The 13385-nt window shown below is 36.7% G+C and overlaps 2 protein-coding genes and 2 long non-coding RNA genes across 4 annotated transcripts; 1 reads left to right on the top strand and 3 right to left on the bottom strand.

Moving 5' to 3' along the window:
- Positions 1 to 3354: 3354 nt before the first annotated feature.
- On the bottom strand, positions 3355 to 4625 carry LOC145567771 (uncharacterized). The gene is made up of 2 exons (XM_081627147.1): positions 3713 to 4625; positions 3355 to 3614 (listed from the first exon to the last, which is right to left on the bottom strand). The coding sequence occupies exons 1-2, from the start codon at positions 4499 to 4501 to the stop codon at positions 3606 to 3608; spliced, it is 798 nt and encodes a 265-aa protein (XP_081483273.1). The 5' UTR covers positions 4502 to 4625; the 3' UTR covers positions 3355 to 3605.
- On the top strand, positions 4550 to 6127 carry LOC145567772 (uncharacterized). Its single transcript, XR_014095736.1, has 3 exons — positions 4550 to 4659; positions 4931 to 4991; positions 5378 to 6127. It is a non-coding gene; the product is annotated as an uncharacterized LOC145567772 (long non-coding RNA).
- A 232-nt stretch (positions 6128 to 6359) lies between these two features.
- Positions 6360 to 7653, bottom strand: LOC145567769 (uncharacterized). The gene has a single exon (XM_081627146.1). It carries the CDS (start codon positions 7536 to 7538, stop codon positions 6441 to 6443), a length of 1098 nt encoding a protein of 365 aa, XP_081483272.1. The 5' UTR covers positions 7539 to 7653; the 3' UTR covers positions 6360 to 6440.
- Positions 7654 to 12499: 4846 nt separating this feature from the next.
- On the bottom strand, positions 12500 to 13167 carry LOC145567767 (uncharacterized). Its single transcript, XR_014095734.1, has 2 exons — positions 12824 to 13167; positions 12500 to 12722 (listed from the first exon to the last, which is right to left on the bottom strand). It is a non-coding gene; the product is annotated as an uncharacterized LOC145567767 (long non-coding RNA).
- Between the last annotated feature and the right edge of the window lie 218 nt (positions 13168 to 13385).

The following is a 13385-nucleotide window of genomic DNA, read 5'->3' as shown; positions in this document are numbered from 1 at the left end:
TTGATGATCATAGTGAGCTATCAAGTACTCTTATATAGCAATCAGATTAGTGCCCCCTCTGTCTTCTTTTGGTGTCTGGATACTTGGTAGTGCGATGCTTGCATTACCACCTTTGAATATTGGCATTTTTAATTTTGTCTTTCTTTTTTAGGGTAGTGGAGTATATTGGCATTGATTCTATGTTCATGGGTGTTCTAATTCAAATGATACCATTTATGACCATTTCCTAATTTATTTATATGCTATCTTATTTTGTATGATGGTAAAAATTGCAGGACAGGCTTTGCAAAGTGTTAAGACTGTTTTTTCTATTTGTCAAGATCTGAATTTGAATGGAACAGTGGTACATGCAAAACTTTCACATCATATGGTTATTTTTCTGTAATTTGAATCGCTTGATCTTCCACCACTTGATGTGATGTTATTATCCTTTTGACTGCCCATGACTTGCTGATATTCTTTCCATTGTGCTTTGCAGCATCAGTTCCTAAAGTTTATGATCTTTGTTCCTTTGAAGGTAAAGCTTCATATATTCTTATGCTAATGACTATAATAATATTTTAGGTGATTTGTCAGACTTGTGCTATATTTTTAATTGGAATAAAGTGTGTGATTTTTATAATTGCTGCCTAGAACAGGCATTGAAACTGCATACATTTCCATCTGCATACCTTTTTATCTCATATGTTATAGTTATGAGGAAGAAGCCTATTTTAAGTGTTCTTGTTAGTAGTTATTTTATCTCTTTTTTTAGACAATATTAAAAAGACAACTTTCTAGTGTATAGGGGCATTACGAGGCTCATCTACTGTGTAAATGTGATATCCTAACGGTTCATATTTCAGGGTATTTTAGAGACTTGTAGAGGGACATATTTGCATCTTGGGTATATAAGGAGTAATTAGGTTATTTGGGGTTGCGCTGCGCAAATTTTGCTCATATCAATTTGGAAAATTTGTATAGTACCCTTGTATTGTTGGAATTTCAGTTTGGTGCACAATTTTTTTCATTTATATTTTTTCTACAGAGTACATTTCAGTTTTAGGCTAGATTGCCACAACTATTAATCCGTTAATTAACTGTTAAGTAGGAAAGAATTTTTGAAAAATACATCTTTGTCTCATTAAAAAGTTTTCCTCTGTTTTAAAAAAGCAAGAATGAAAGATAGTTCTTTCTTCCTCTTCCTCTTCCTCTTCCCTCTCCCCCCTTCCCCATTGTTCTTTCAGGATTTATCCCCTAGAATCAAAATATCAAATGGTCTTTTTGTTTCACTTTGTTTGATATCTTTTCTTGGCTAAAAAAAAACCATATAATGAGACTAATATCACAAAATATGTAGATCGAATAATCATCAAACAAAACAAGTTATTTGTTACCTTTATTATTTTTGTTGTGTTGATCATATCTTTTATACATCAAATACTACTTTCCCATTTCAAATAATCGCCAATTTGACTTTTGTCCTATTTATATATTAACTTTGAGTCTCCAACTATGTTTTTTTTGCTAGTATATATTATTATGTTAAATGTTGTTGGTATCCTAAATGATTATATTTTTAATATCAACTAATAATTTTTGCTATGTCAACTAATAATTTTTGCTTGTAGATATGTAAAGGTAATAATCATCATATTTGTGCATAACTGTATTAGTAAGTGTAAAAGCCAGATTGCTGTGATTTATTTTAAAACAATGGGAATATGGGTTATATTTTGATCCCAGATGAATAGAGTTTTTTATAAATGGATTCGACTAAAATCTGAATGATTATAAAACTCCATAGATTGAAAACAAGAAATTTTAAATTTTAAAGTATTGATGAAATGCAAGTTAATACTATCAGATAAATAGACTTTAGTCAACTAGAATCCCATTTTCCTTTGCAAGACATGACTTCAATTTAATCCGTGAAGAGAAAAGGGTCTGGAAGCATTAGTCATGGGTGCGGGAAGAGGAATTAGGATTTACAGGGTGGATGAGAGATAGGTAGGACAGGAGCCTGGCATTGCTGGGTGCGATGGTGGTTGCAGTAGCTGAGCCATGGAAGTTGGGAAGGAGCTGAGGAGAAAGGGGGAAGGAGACGGAGGGTGAAAAGAATTCTTGCATACAAATCTAAATTAAAAGGCAAACTAGATATAATGTCAGAATTTCCTAAACAATAATAGATTTGGAGTTTCTTGACATTAGCCTTGTTTAAAAAGTTAGAATCTCGAGACTTTCAACTGATGGGATACTTACCTACAGTTCGTGAGCTGAGCACATTATTTCATAAGTTATGACAAATTAAGATTCTTACATCCCTTGGTTTAATTGAAGATGATTCCTTGATAGAGCTAAAACTCATCGCGGGCGGGGGTTTTTAAAGTTTGCCTCTCCTTGGTGTGCACATATCTGATTGTCTAAGCTTCTGAAACTAAGATTGCAGATTTCATGCCTCTTGAATCAGATATGATTATCAGGCATTTTATGCTACAGCTACCTTATTTTTTTTGCTGAAATTTAGAGTGTCTAATTAAGGCCTGTTGTTGGTTGGTACTCTGTAACTTGATTTTCAAATTTTGGTTTGATAATGGAAGAAATGGTGATAGAAATAATACACTTTGATTTACTTTCCGTTTCATTTCTTTCTCTGCTAATGCTATGTTGAACTTGGTATCACAAAAATAGGTTCAGTGTTATTCCTAATAACATAATTACTCGAATCGGATTTAACCAGTTTGAAATCATGTAATTTGATTTCAACTCAAATTTGGATCAATGTGACTGAAACTCAACTTGCTTGAAATATGTTGGCTGGCAAGCTCCTATTTACAGTTCAAGTTGGAATTTTATTAACATGGAGCAGCCATGAATTGTTTGATAGGGGAAACCAGTTTCAAATTTGCATTTATATGTAAGATATACTAGGGGGAGAAATGGTCAGTTCAAGCTACTTAAAGTCAAATAATCTCCCATTTGATACTATTACTTAATGCTTTTAACCATGGAACGGCAATGCCACATAAATGCCATCAATTCTGCTTGAATCTACTCATATTGATATACTGTGTTACAGTTAGTTATGAATTTTGGAGGGGTCGGAGATCAATATACTTTCTTTCTCTCAGTTTCAATGCTTAATCTTTGCTTTAAAGCCAGCTCAGTAATTGTACTTTTTATATATTTTGTAATGACATTAAGGTTGAGCAAAGTTAGTTGCAGATTGCAAATTTTCTTTACACCTTTTGAGTGGAGTGGAAAATTATATATGGAGAACTCTAGATAGTGATTTTGTTTTCTAAATGGTTTGATGAAGATTTTCCATAGTTTTTGGTCAATTGGTGTAAACATATGCTTGGAATGATCTGCTGGAGTTTCTAATAGCAGTGCATAACGTGCACTGTTCATTTATAAGAAAACACACTTAGTACAATAAATAAAGTCATCCATTCTTACATAGCTCACACTGAAGCATATCCACTAGGTAGTGATTCAGCTGTGCTAGTAGTTGGGCATTATTTATGGAAATTCTATATTTGTAAACATAATTATATTTTATCAGAAGCACCTAATCATCAGTCTGGTCTTGAGTTGGCTGGTGCTAATTGCTGACTTCTGCTTGTTTAGCACTTCTGTGATCAAAAAAAGAGTAAGCATATCCTGTTATTTTATAAAAAATTAAGGTTTAGAAAATTGAATTGCATTTGAGACAAGTTAATGCGACACTTGCCTTCTCACAGCCTTCATTGTCACTCTCACTGTCACTGCTGTCATCACTGCACTTCTTGGACAATTTCTTCTTGATCTTCCTCTCACTCATATCATGCCCTGACTTGTAGACTTTGTATTCTTCTTTCTTCGCATTGCAGGTTGCATGGCGTGTAGAGTTGTGTTGGGTAGTGACAGGGGAGATGTAGTTCTGGTCGTTGTAGTCAGGAGCGACAGAGGCATATTGAACAGGCTGGACGTGGGTAGGTCGGTTCAAGGAGTTCTGGTCATTATAGTCATAAATGGCATAGCCTTGTTGGCCAGACTGCTGGTGGGTAGCGCCATGGTGGGCAGAGTTGTGGCCAGAGATGTGGTTGACATAGCCGTGTTGGCCAGAGATATGGTTTGCATGACTGTGCTGGGCAGAGCCATGGCTGACATGGCTGTGGTGGCCAGAGCCATGGCTGACATGGCTGTGGTGGCCAGAGCCATGTGTGGCACAGCCTTGGTGTCCTGAGCCATGGGTGGCACAGCCATGGTGTCCAGAGCCATGGGTGGCGTAGCCTTGGTGGCCAGAGACATGGCTAACATGTCCGTGGTGGCATGAAGAGTGGCTGCCTCCCATGTTGTGTCCAACTTGGTTAGCTGCACATCCAGCATTGCCTCCAATGTTGTGGCTCCCAGCTTGGGGCACTGCACACCCTGTTGCTTTGTGCACCTCTTGCTTGTAATCAGATGAGTAGTAACCTTGAGTGCCATTGTTGCACTTCATCTTTTCAGCTTCGCTCCTGGACATCTGCATGCAAGCCATGATGGTGATGAATGTGCTGTGGGCACTTGATTTATTTTTAGTGTAAAGGAGGTTTTTATGCTGAGATTGATGATCAAAGTGAGTAATCAAGTGGTCTTATATAGCAATCAGAAGAATGTTTCTCCCCCTTTCTTCTTTTGGTGTCTGGGTGCTTGGTGGTAAGATGCTCCCTTTTCCTCTTTTCTTTTATCTTTTTTTTGGGGGAAGTTGAGTAAATGGAAAATGATTCTATTTTCCATTGGCATTTGAATTCAAACTATCCCATGCCATCTGTGACTTGCAAGTTGTTAAAACTGGTTCTATATGTCAAGCTCTAGATTCAAATAGCACGGCGTTGTATGCATTTTACATCACTTGGTAATTTTTCTGCAATATGGATTATTTGGCGTTCGCCACTCGAGATGATGTGTTTCTCCTTCATGTTATCAGGTTCTTGATTCAGCCCATGACTTGCAGATATTCTCCCTATCCTTTGTGCCTTTTGACAAAGGTAAGGCATTATATCTTCTCAGCAATGATAATGCATAATAATTTTGAGAATCATCACTACATAGTGCAATTTTTGTAACTAGAATAAAGTGATTTATATTATATTATATTTGCAATGATAAACGTGCTTTCAAATTGCATTTTTTTTGTTATCTCAGTATCCTTTTCGAGAAGGGACATATTCTAATTGTTCATGTCAGTGTATTATTATTGCTCTTTTATAAATCACACCCCAATTAAGACTTTTTGTTGTTGCTAATGTATGTTAGTATGTACTCCGTAAGATGTTGGGTTCATTTTAATTTGAAGTTGCAAATACGAAGTATTACTAGTAGACAATTATATGCTCCGTATTGATGGTTGATCTGTTGATGATGCCTGTGACAGAGAATATAAATCCATATCATGGGGATATTTTATCTTCAGTTGTTCAGACTTATAGAGGGGCATATTGGAACTTTGCGTATCACAATTTTAAATTTGGAGTTTCTCAACATTGGATTGGTCTGTGGATTTCAAATTGAGACAATTAGCTAATGGATTACAGAGTACTTCATTTTCAAGTAATTGTTTAGTTGAGCACAAAAATTATGCCAAATCAAGAGGTTTAAAGCCTTTTAAATCGTTTGGTTATCTGGATAATGCTTTCTTGACAGTGCTGAAACTCAGCAAAAATGAGTCAAGGTTTGGCTGTCTTCACCTTGGGTGTGCACATATTTTGTCAACCATACTGCAAATGAGAGCGCCAATGTCACGCCTCTTGAATCAGATGAGATAAACATGCTTGTCATTTTGCGGCTAGTTTTTATGTTTGCCTGAAAATGAGTGTCTAATTTCATGTTGTTGAATGGACATGGGTTGGGAAATTTAACTTTGAATTGATTTCCCCTACTTTTCCATCTCTATGCAGATTTTGCTTCTAATGTTCCTACTTAGACTTGACGAACCAAGCATATGTTCAATGGTACACAAGTTCATCGCTTACTCTGCAATGCTAACTAGAAAATATTAACTTCAAGAAAGGAACATACTGAACTTTTACGTGGTCGTTGCCTTTGCTCATCATGTTCAGAAGTTTTAGAACCACAAACTTACTCTGTTGATTATTTTTGTTTTCTTTGATAAGTTGAGATTTTGTTAGAGGGAAGATGATCCGAACTTTTTGTATATAGTTTATTTACAAATAATAAAGAAACTAAATTGGAAGCAACAAAAATTGACATTGTTCAATTGCTTGTAACCTGTGATCATTTATTACAAGACGGAGGGAATAAGAATGAAGAGCTTCATACACATAATGGGACTGGTAGTTGGAAGTCAGCAGAAGTACTAAACAATTATAAATTAAACAAAAAAAAAAAATCGTAAATAGTGGTAACAAAATACGAAGTACGTAGTATATTACTCCTTAATTAAAAAAAAAAAAAAAAAAACAATAAGCCCAATAATTCTAAACCCGTTTTCTATCCATATTCTTTACAAGGTGGCCCATTTGCAATCTCCAAAAAGCAAAATAAGCCAAGCCCAGCCCAATCAACACAAACGGCCACAACCAACTCTCTTCTTCCTCACTCTCTCTCTTTGACTTTATCTCCTCAATCCTAAACCATTCTCTCTCCTCCGAAATTCCCTTTATACCCTCCTGAATATACCCATATACCACATATACCCTTCCTCCACCTCCTACTGTTACTGACGTGGCATACCCTTCTTTATCAAGGGCAATTTTGTCAATTACTACTCCCTGGGCCCAGCTGTCGTCACTCTTCAAGAACCACGCGCTGTTCATGGAAACCACCACCACTACGCCGTCATCTCTAATGGTTATTCCGTCGGCTAACGGTAGATTTTCCGGCAAGATAACGGTTCTGGTGGTGCCGTCATCGGTGTCGATTTTGAACATTTTTCCGGTGTTTGATTGGACGGCTAGGATGTATTCTTTGGTATTGACGTAAACGACGCCGTTTATGCCGCAGTAGGAGTACGGTGAGGTGTGATCTACTGGATATTGTGAGAAGAGTTTAGATTTTGAGAGGATTGAAACGGTGCCGTTTTCGGTGATTTTCCAGATGAAATTTTCGTCGGAGTTGGTGACGTAAGCGTTGCCGTAGGGGTCTAAAGCGACGCCGTTTGCGATGCCGGAGGATGGGAGAGGAGAGAGAAAATGGAGGTCGAGGGAGGAGCGGTGGAGGTTGAAGGAGGCGAGGAAGGGTTGAGATTCGGAGTTGACGGCGGCGAGGAGACGGCGACGGCGGTGGTCGACGGCGAGGCCGAGAATGGTGGAGTTTAGGGGGATTGGTGAGGATTTTAGGGTTAGGGTTTCGGTGACGCCGGCATCGGAGACGGAGATGAAGGTGGTGTCGCCGGTGCTGCGGAGGGAGGCGACGATGAAGTGTTGGGAGGCAGCGTCGTATGTTAGGCCTTCGGGGTAGAGGCCCGGTGATCGAAATTTAATCGTGTGGGGTTCTCGCGCTTTGGAGGCGACGAATGATGAGAGGAGGATGATGATAATGAGGAGAGGGAAGGAATTGGATGAAAGGTTTGACATTGTTAATCTGAGGTTTAATTTAATTTGTTGTGAAGAGGATGATGAAAGAGTAGTGTTTTTATAGGTTAGGGATGTGTTTGGTTTGATGGAAAAAGTTTGCAGAAGAAGAAGCCTCTTGCACAAGTAGCTGAGTTTTGTTGACTTTAATCTTCTGGGAAAAACATGTCAAGTAAGATTCTTAATTTTGATACAATTTCATATATTTGGTCCAAAGATTGATTCATTATAATTAGGAAATTGTGTAAATTTGGAAATATTTGAGTTAGACTTTAGTAAGCATAATTTTATCCAATTAGTAAGATCTATCTTTTAATAAGTAGAAAAATCGAAAATTTAGTCAATTCTATGAAAATATCTGAATTTGTTCAATCTCATAACATAAATAGTAGAAATTGATAGCTTGAAACTAAAACGTTAATGATTAGTCTTCATAGACTTCCTCAGGATTATAGTTTCTTATTGGCAAATTCTGTCATTAAAAGTGTTGAAGTATATCATGCAATAGAAAAACAGTAACAATATATATAAATATCTTAAGCATAATGATCATCAACCACAACTGATTTGGTCCAATAATCTGATAATGGTCCCTTACATGTTTGTCGTTGTTTTAATTAGCATATGCTTGCTTTGCCTGAATAAGGGATTAGAGCTTCCATGAATCAACTGGTAGTTGATTTCTCTAAAGCCTTGGTGAGAGGTGTCTAAACTGGCAATCTAGCGTTTACAGTAGCCAATAGAATTTTTTTCAAGTGCTAGGAGTGAAGGAAAAAAAAAGTCTTTTGTAATTTGTGCAATACTACTGTTAATCCAAGTGATTAAAGTAGGTACTATCTTCTAAAAGCTAATAGAGATGGTTGGTAACAATCAAATTACTTTACTTTGTTTAAGTTCAATTGGTTTCTTAACATTTGAAGATGATTTGCGTTTGCTAGACAGAAAAAAATTAATATGGCATGTACTCCGGAGCAATTAGCAGTCCAACTAGGCATGAGTATATTGATTGAAGTACGGAGCATGTCATAAGAGCAATTAGGACATAATAGAGAATGACTTGATGATACAGTACAATTGTAATACACCACTAGCAAACTGCACTCCTTTACTAAGTTGCCCACGGCTTGTTGGGTTTTTATTCTAAATATTACATAGTACATAATGTTACCAGAATTCTGAATTTTGGATTACAAGATGGTTCCTGAATCCGGATTCTGGAACACTGATTAACAGGGACATTCTTCGCCTCAGAAAAACTGCAAACCACAATAAAAAGGACAAATAAGAAAATATGTTAGGACAATACACACATTTACAAGCTTATAAGTATGGAGTATTATTATGTTAAGTGAAATTTCAAAATGTTTTCTTGATAAAAAAATTACCCTCTTGCATGGGTCGCAGGAATTATTGCCAGAGTAATAGCTACTCTCATGGTTCATGGCGTAGTTGGAAACTAACCCACCACCACCATGGTTGTAGCCCTGCCCATAGTGATTCCCCATCCCATTGTGGTGTCCCAGCCCGTATCCTGTATTGGCATGGCCATAGCCGGAGTAACCAGCCATCTGGCTACTGCACATATCATTCCCAAGTCCGTGGTGGCTGTTGTGGGCACTGTGTCCCATGTACCCCATGCCCCCCATTGAGCTGTAAGAGTAGTTTTCATTCTCTGCCTCACTGTAGGAACTCTGGTAGCGGTAGGCCATGGTGATTGGTTTCTAGTTGAGGCTTTGCAATTGATGCTTGATTTGGCTTGACTCAATGCTGTAAGCGACTGCAAATTGGTATGCTTATATAGCGGGAAAAGATATAGTGAATAACTTCTTTTTTTTCTTTTCTTTGTTTACTCCAAATCATTTATGAAACTTATGCTCATAGAGAGTGAATCTCAAATAGTATTGCCCTTTATAGTATATGTCCACGTTTTAGGATCTGTTCAATATTTAACTACTGGTAAAATTTGTGGTGCTGGCATGATATATTGTCTGGTAGAAAGTAGTGACTAAGGCGTAGAGTTTATTAATATATAAACTACAATTAAAGTCATCTTTAGAACTTATTCTGGTCTAAATCTCTCTTGTGCTGTATTGTGTAGTTGTGCTTGCCTTCTATCTTTGAATCTTATGCTCACTGAGACTGAATTTTAAATTTGTAGCCTCTTGTAGTGGTCACTGGAATTATATTCAAATTTTACCACATGTCAGCCCATATTACAGATTCTTTCCAGTTTCTTATTACTGAATGACTTTAGTGGATGATGGCACATAATCTTGTTTGGTGATCTGACCATTGTAAATGGAGGATCAATATCAAGGTTAAATATACCACTTAGTATTATTTTTTAGATATTAGTTTGGCACAGGGACAAATTTTCAGGTTACTTATTTTAGGCCTTTCCTATTTTACTTTTTCAGTTTGGAGGAGGGTCTTCGGTTTGGTAGTGATGATTGGCGAGGTTGTTACTGTAAGTGGAGATCGTTCTGTGGATTGCTAGTATGCAACTTCCATTTGATACGCTTATACAAATACAAAATCGATGCATGTCTGTCCTCCTTGACAGTATTCTTCTACAGCCTACAATATTTTGCAGAAATGCGCATACCTATGAAGGTCTTGTGGCCAAAGGAATTCAATTGTCGTGGCATCTCCCACAACATATTACCTTGGCCAGATTGTAGGCTTAGCATAATAGACTACTTGGTAAACATTACACTTTTAGTTGGACTGTTTAGAATATCTGCCCCTTTGCATTGTTTAGTTTAGTTTGTAGGATCAAGTGGGCATCTGCGACTCTGCTTAAATAAGGACTAGCAAACACTCCCTAGAACTGCCGAAAAGCATTAAAGCAGTGACAGGGCCTCCCTAGATTTAGAACCGCCGAATAACAGTGACAGGGCCAATCTGACAAGATTACTAGAAAACTTATTTCAGCAAGTTAACAGGAAACCACAAATTTTTTAATGAAGGTAGAACAATAGAAGTTGAGTTTAATAATGTTAGTTTTCTACATATGGGCTGTCTATTCTATAGCAAAGTGGCTGGGATTATACTTAGAAATACGGTATTTTGTTTAAGACATGCTAAAGACTGAGTTTTGTATGGAGCTGTGACTCGTGACTTCTGCTAGCCTAGCTTGAGAAAATTATACCTATCTAAAGTTTATGTAGTACTATCTATATGGCCGACATGAATAATCATGCCATGCATCCCATTGATGGCTTAAGGTGCTTCATTGCATAATAATTAATAATTGGAAGTTTGGAACAATTTTTTGCTGTTATATACAATGTACTACCTTGAATTGTATAATTGGCCAGTTGGAGGACTGAATTGTTTGTTAATATTTCGAACAACTCATAGGGTCCAATTACTGTGTTTCATGAAAATTGTGGGATATTTGAGTTCAAATTTTGTAACTGGAAGAGCAGTTCTCAAATTTAATCTAGCTTATTTTCCTGGAGGAGGCAAATTCTGATGTGTTCAATGTTCTGCTCTACGGGAGTAATAGTATATTTTTGCTTTTATTCTTAGGTGCTCATTATTTTCATAGTGAGGTTGTCTGGGAAGCTATACAAATTTGTAATCTGTCTCTATATATTTGGAACACATTTTTGAGGTAATGAAATTCAATCCATTAGGTTTTTCAGGTAATCTCCTATTTCTTCTGATATCTTTCTCTTTTTTTTTTTTTTCCTAAACTTTTGCTAGTGAAAGGCTGGCAGTAGTTATGCACTTAGAACTTTCGTACCATGTATGCTGAGTAGTATGTTTGTGATCTTGATCTAGTTGCATATTCTATAGGGCGGCTTGATGTCAAATGAAACTGATGATTTATCAAAGATATTGGTTTTGTCAATATCATAATAATCTATGGATCTACGTAGTATATGATTGGCCTTATTAAACCTTGTGTCTTATCAGCTTTATGGTCTGATCCTTGATTTTTCCTTTTCATATATTCATAAGAAAATCAATTTCTAATTTTGCAAGTTGTAATCTTTGTTGTCGTAAATTATTTGGTCAATTAAGTTTTCTTCATTGCTTACTTCTTAAATAAGTAATGTTGGGAACTAGAGTGAAAACCAGTTAAGGCCCTGTTCTTTTGAGCTAAATTGAACTGAACTGGACTAAGATGTAGTATCATACAAGAAAAGAAAATTGTAATAGACTGATTTTCTGGCTTTATATTTCAGATTCGACAATACAAGTAAATATTGATTGGAAAATGGCAAAAGGTTTACAAATGATAGGTTTAAAAGCTTTAGGCTGTTACTCTCAAAATAACTTGAGGTGTTGAGGCTATAACTCTCTACCAATGGCTTCAGGCCATAACTCTCTTAGGTTTCTCAATACAAATTTCTGCCTATCTTCCTTCTACTACTCTCTAGCTATTTATACTACTTAGCTAGGTAAGTACAACTTCAATTGCTACCCTTACTAATATTAGTCTTCATCCCTCAAAGCCATCAACTACCCCTAAAAGCTAACTATTGCAGCTTTGAGGTAGTGCTTCCCATTGTGGTGGTGTGTTAGCCTACCCATTTTTTTCTGCCTCTTGCTGCCAGTGTGAAGAAAAGGTGGTGTGTTGGGCCTGATTCGTTACAGAATTATATGCATAGAATTTCTTTTAGGCAACACAACCACTAAATTGTTAATCTATAGATTGATTGCTTTCAACCGTTGATCAATCGGTAAATCGTTTGAGTTACAGTCTGACGAGTCTTTGTCCTTGATTTTTTAGCTTAATTTAATTGATAGAATTGGAGGTGATCAAGAATGTTGTACTCTATGACCTGTGAGTCGTTATTTTACTGGTTTCGTATCTCTGTCTTCTTGTTGCTTAATGGGGTATACTGTAAAGAGTGATATGAAATCATAAGTGGTTCTTGACAATTGTTGTGTTGTAATTCTGTGTGTAAAGCCACTGTAGATCCTTAAGTCATGAGTCAACACATAATCCCTTTATAAAAAGAAAAACGCCATATTGATTCATTGGAACAATTGATTACATTACAAATCATATTACTAATACATTGTAGTAGAGGAAGCATCCTGCCAATTTTAGTAGCAAATAGAACATATCTAATTTCTTAGGGGCCAATTTATTGTACTAATCCCCATACTTGATGACTTGATGTTAGATCTTGCAGGCAGGAGCTGGTTTGGTGCGTTAATCTAGTACATCTGCAAATGAGAAAAAATTAATAAACGGAAATTGGGTGACAGAAAAATTATGAGAAAACAAATTTGGAGCCAGTTAAATAAGTAATGTTTAGAATTCATACCCTTCTGCATGGGTCGAATTCATTTTCATAAACAATCCGCTCTTCCTTCCTCTCAATAACCTCAGCTCCACCATGGTGGTGGTGGCCATAGCTAGGGATGGTGCTGGACTCATATACAACATCAGTTACCACATTGTGGGGGTTGTGGTGGTGGTTGTGATGGTGGCCTATTGGGTAGGCAGGCCTTCCATATCCACCCTCAACCCTGTTGAATTCAGAGTAAGAGTCACATGGGGTGTCACGGATGACCTCCCTCTCGTAGTAGTTGTTTCCGTAGTATGCCATTGAGGATTTTCTTAGTAGTACTTCTGGTGCTTGTTTTTTGTTGCTTGGTGAGACTATAAGGAGCAAGATGATGTGCTTATATAGAGGTAAAAATGGGAATATTGTGGGTTCTTTTTGCTGCTTGTATGCCTTGTTTGAATGCTTTTATTCTTTTTTTTTTTTATGGTGAAGATATATCATAATAGTGCTAGATGCCTATTATCTTCATGCAGATGACTATGGCATCATTTAGATCAAGTTGCTAAGATGTCTTGCAGTTGCAAAATAGGGAATAATT

Source organism: Chenopodium album, chromosome 11 (genome assembly GCF_948465745.1).
Source record: "Chenopodium album chromosome 11, dcCheAlbu1.1, whole genome shotgun sequence".
Lineage (NCBI taxonomy): Eukaryota > Viridiplantae > Streptophyta > Magnoliopsida > Caryophyllales > Amaranthaceae > Chenopodium > Chenopodium album.
Note: the sequence above shows the minus strand (reverse complement) of the source record. Positions and strands in the feature narration are given on the sequence as shown.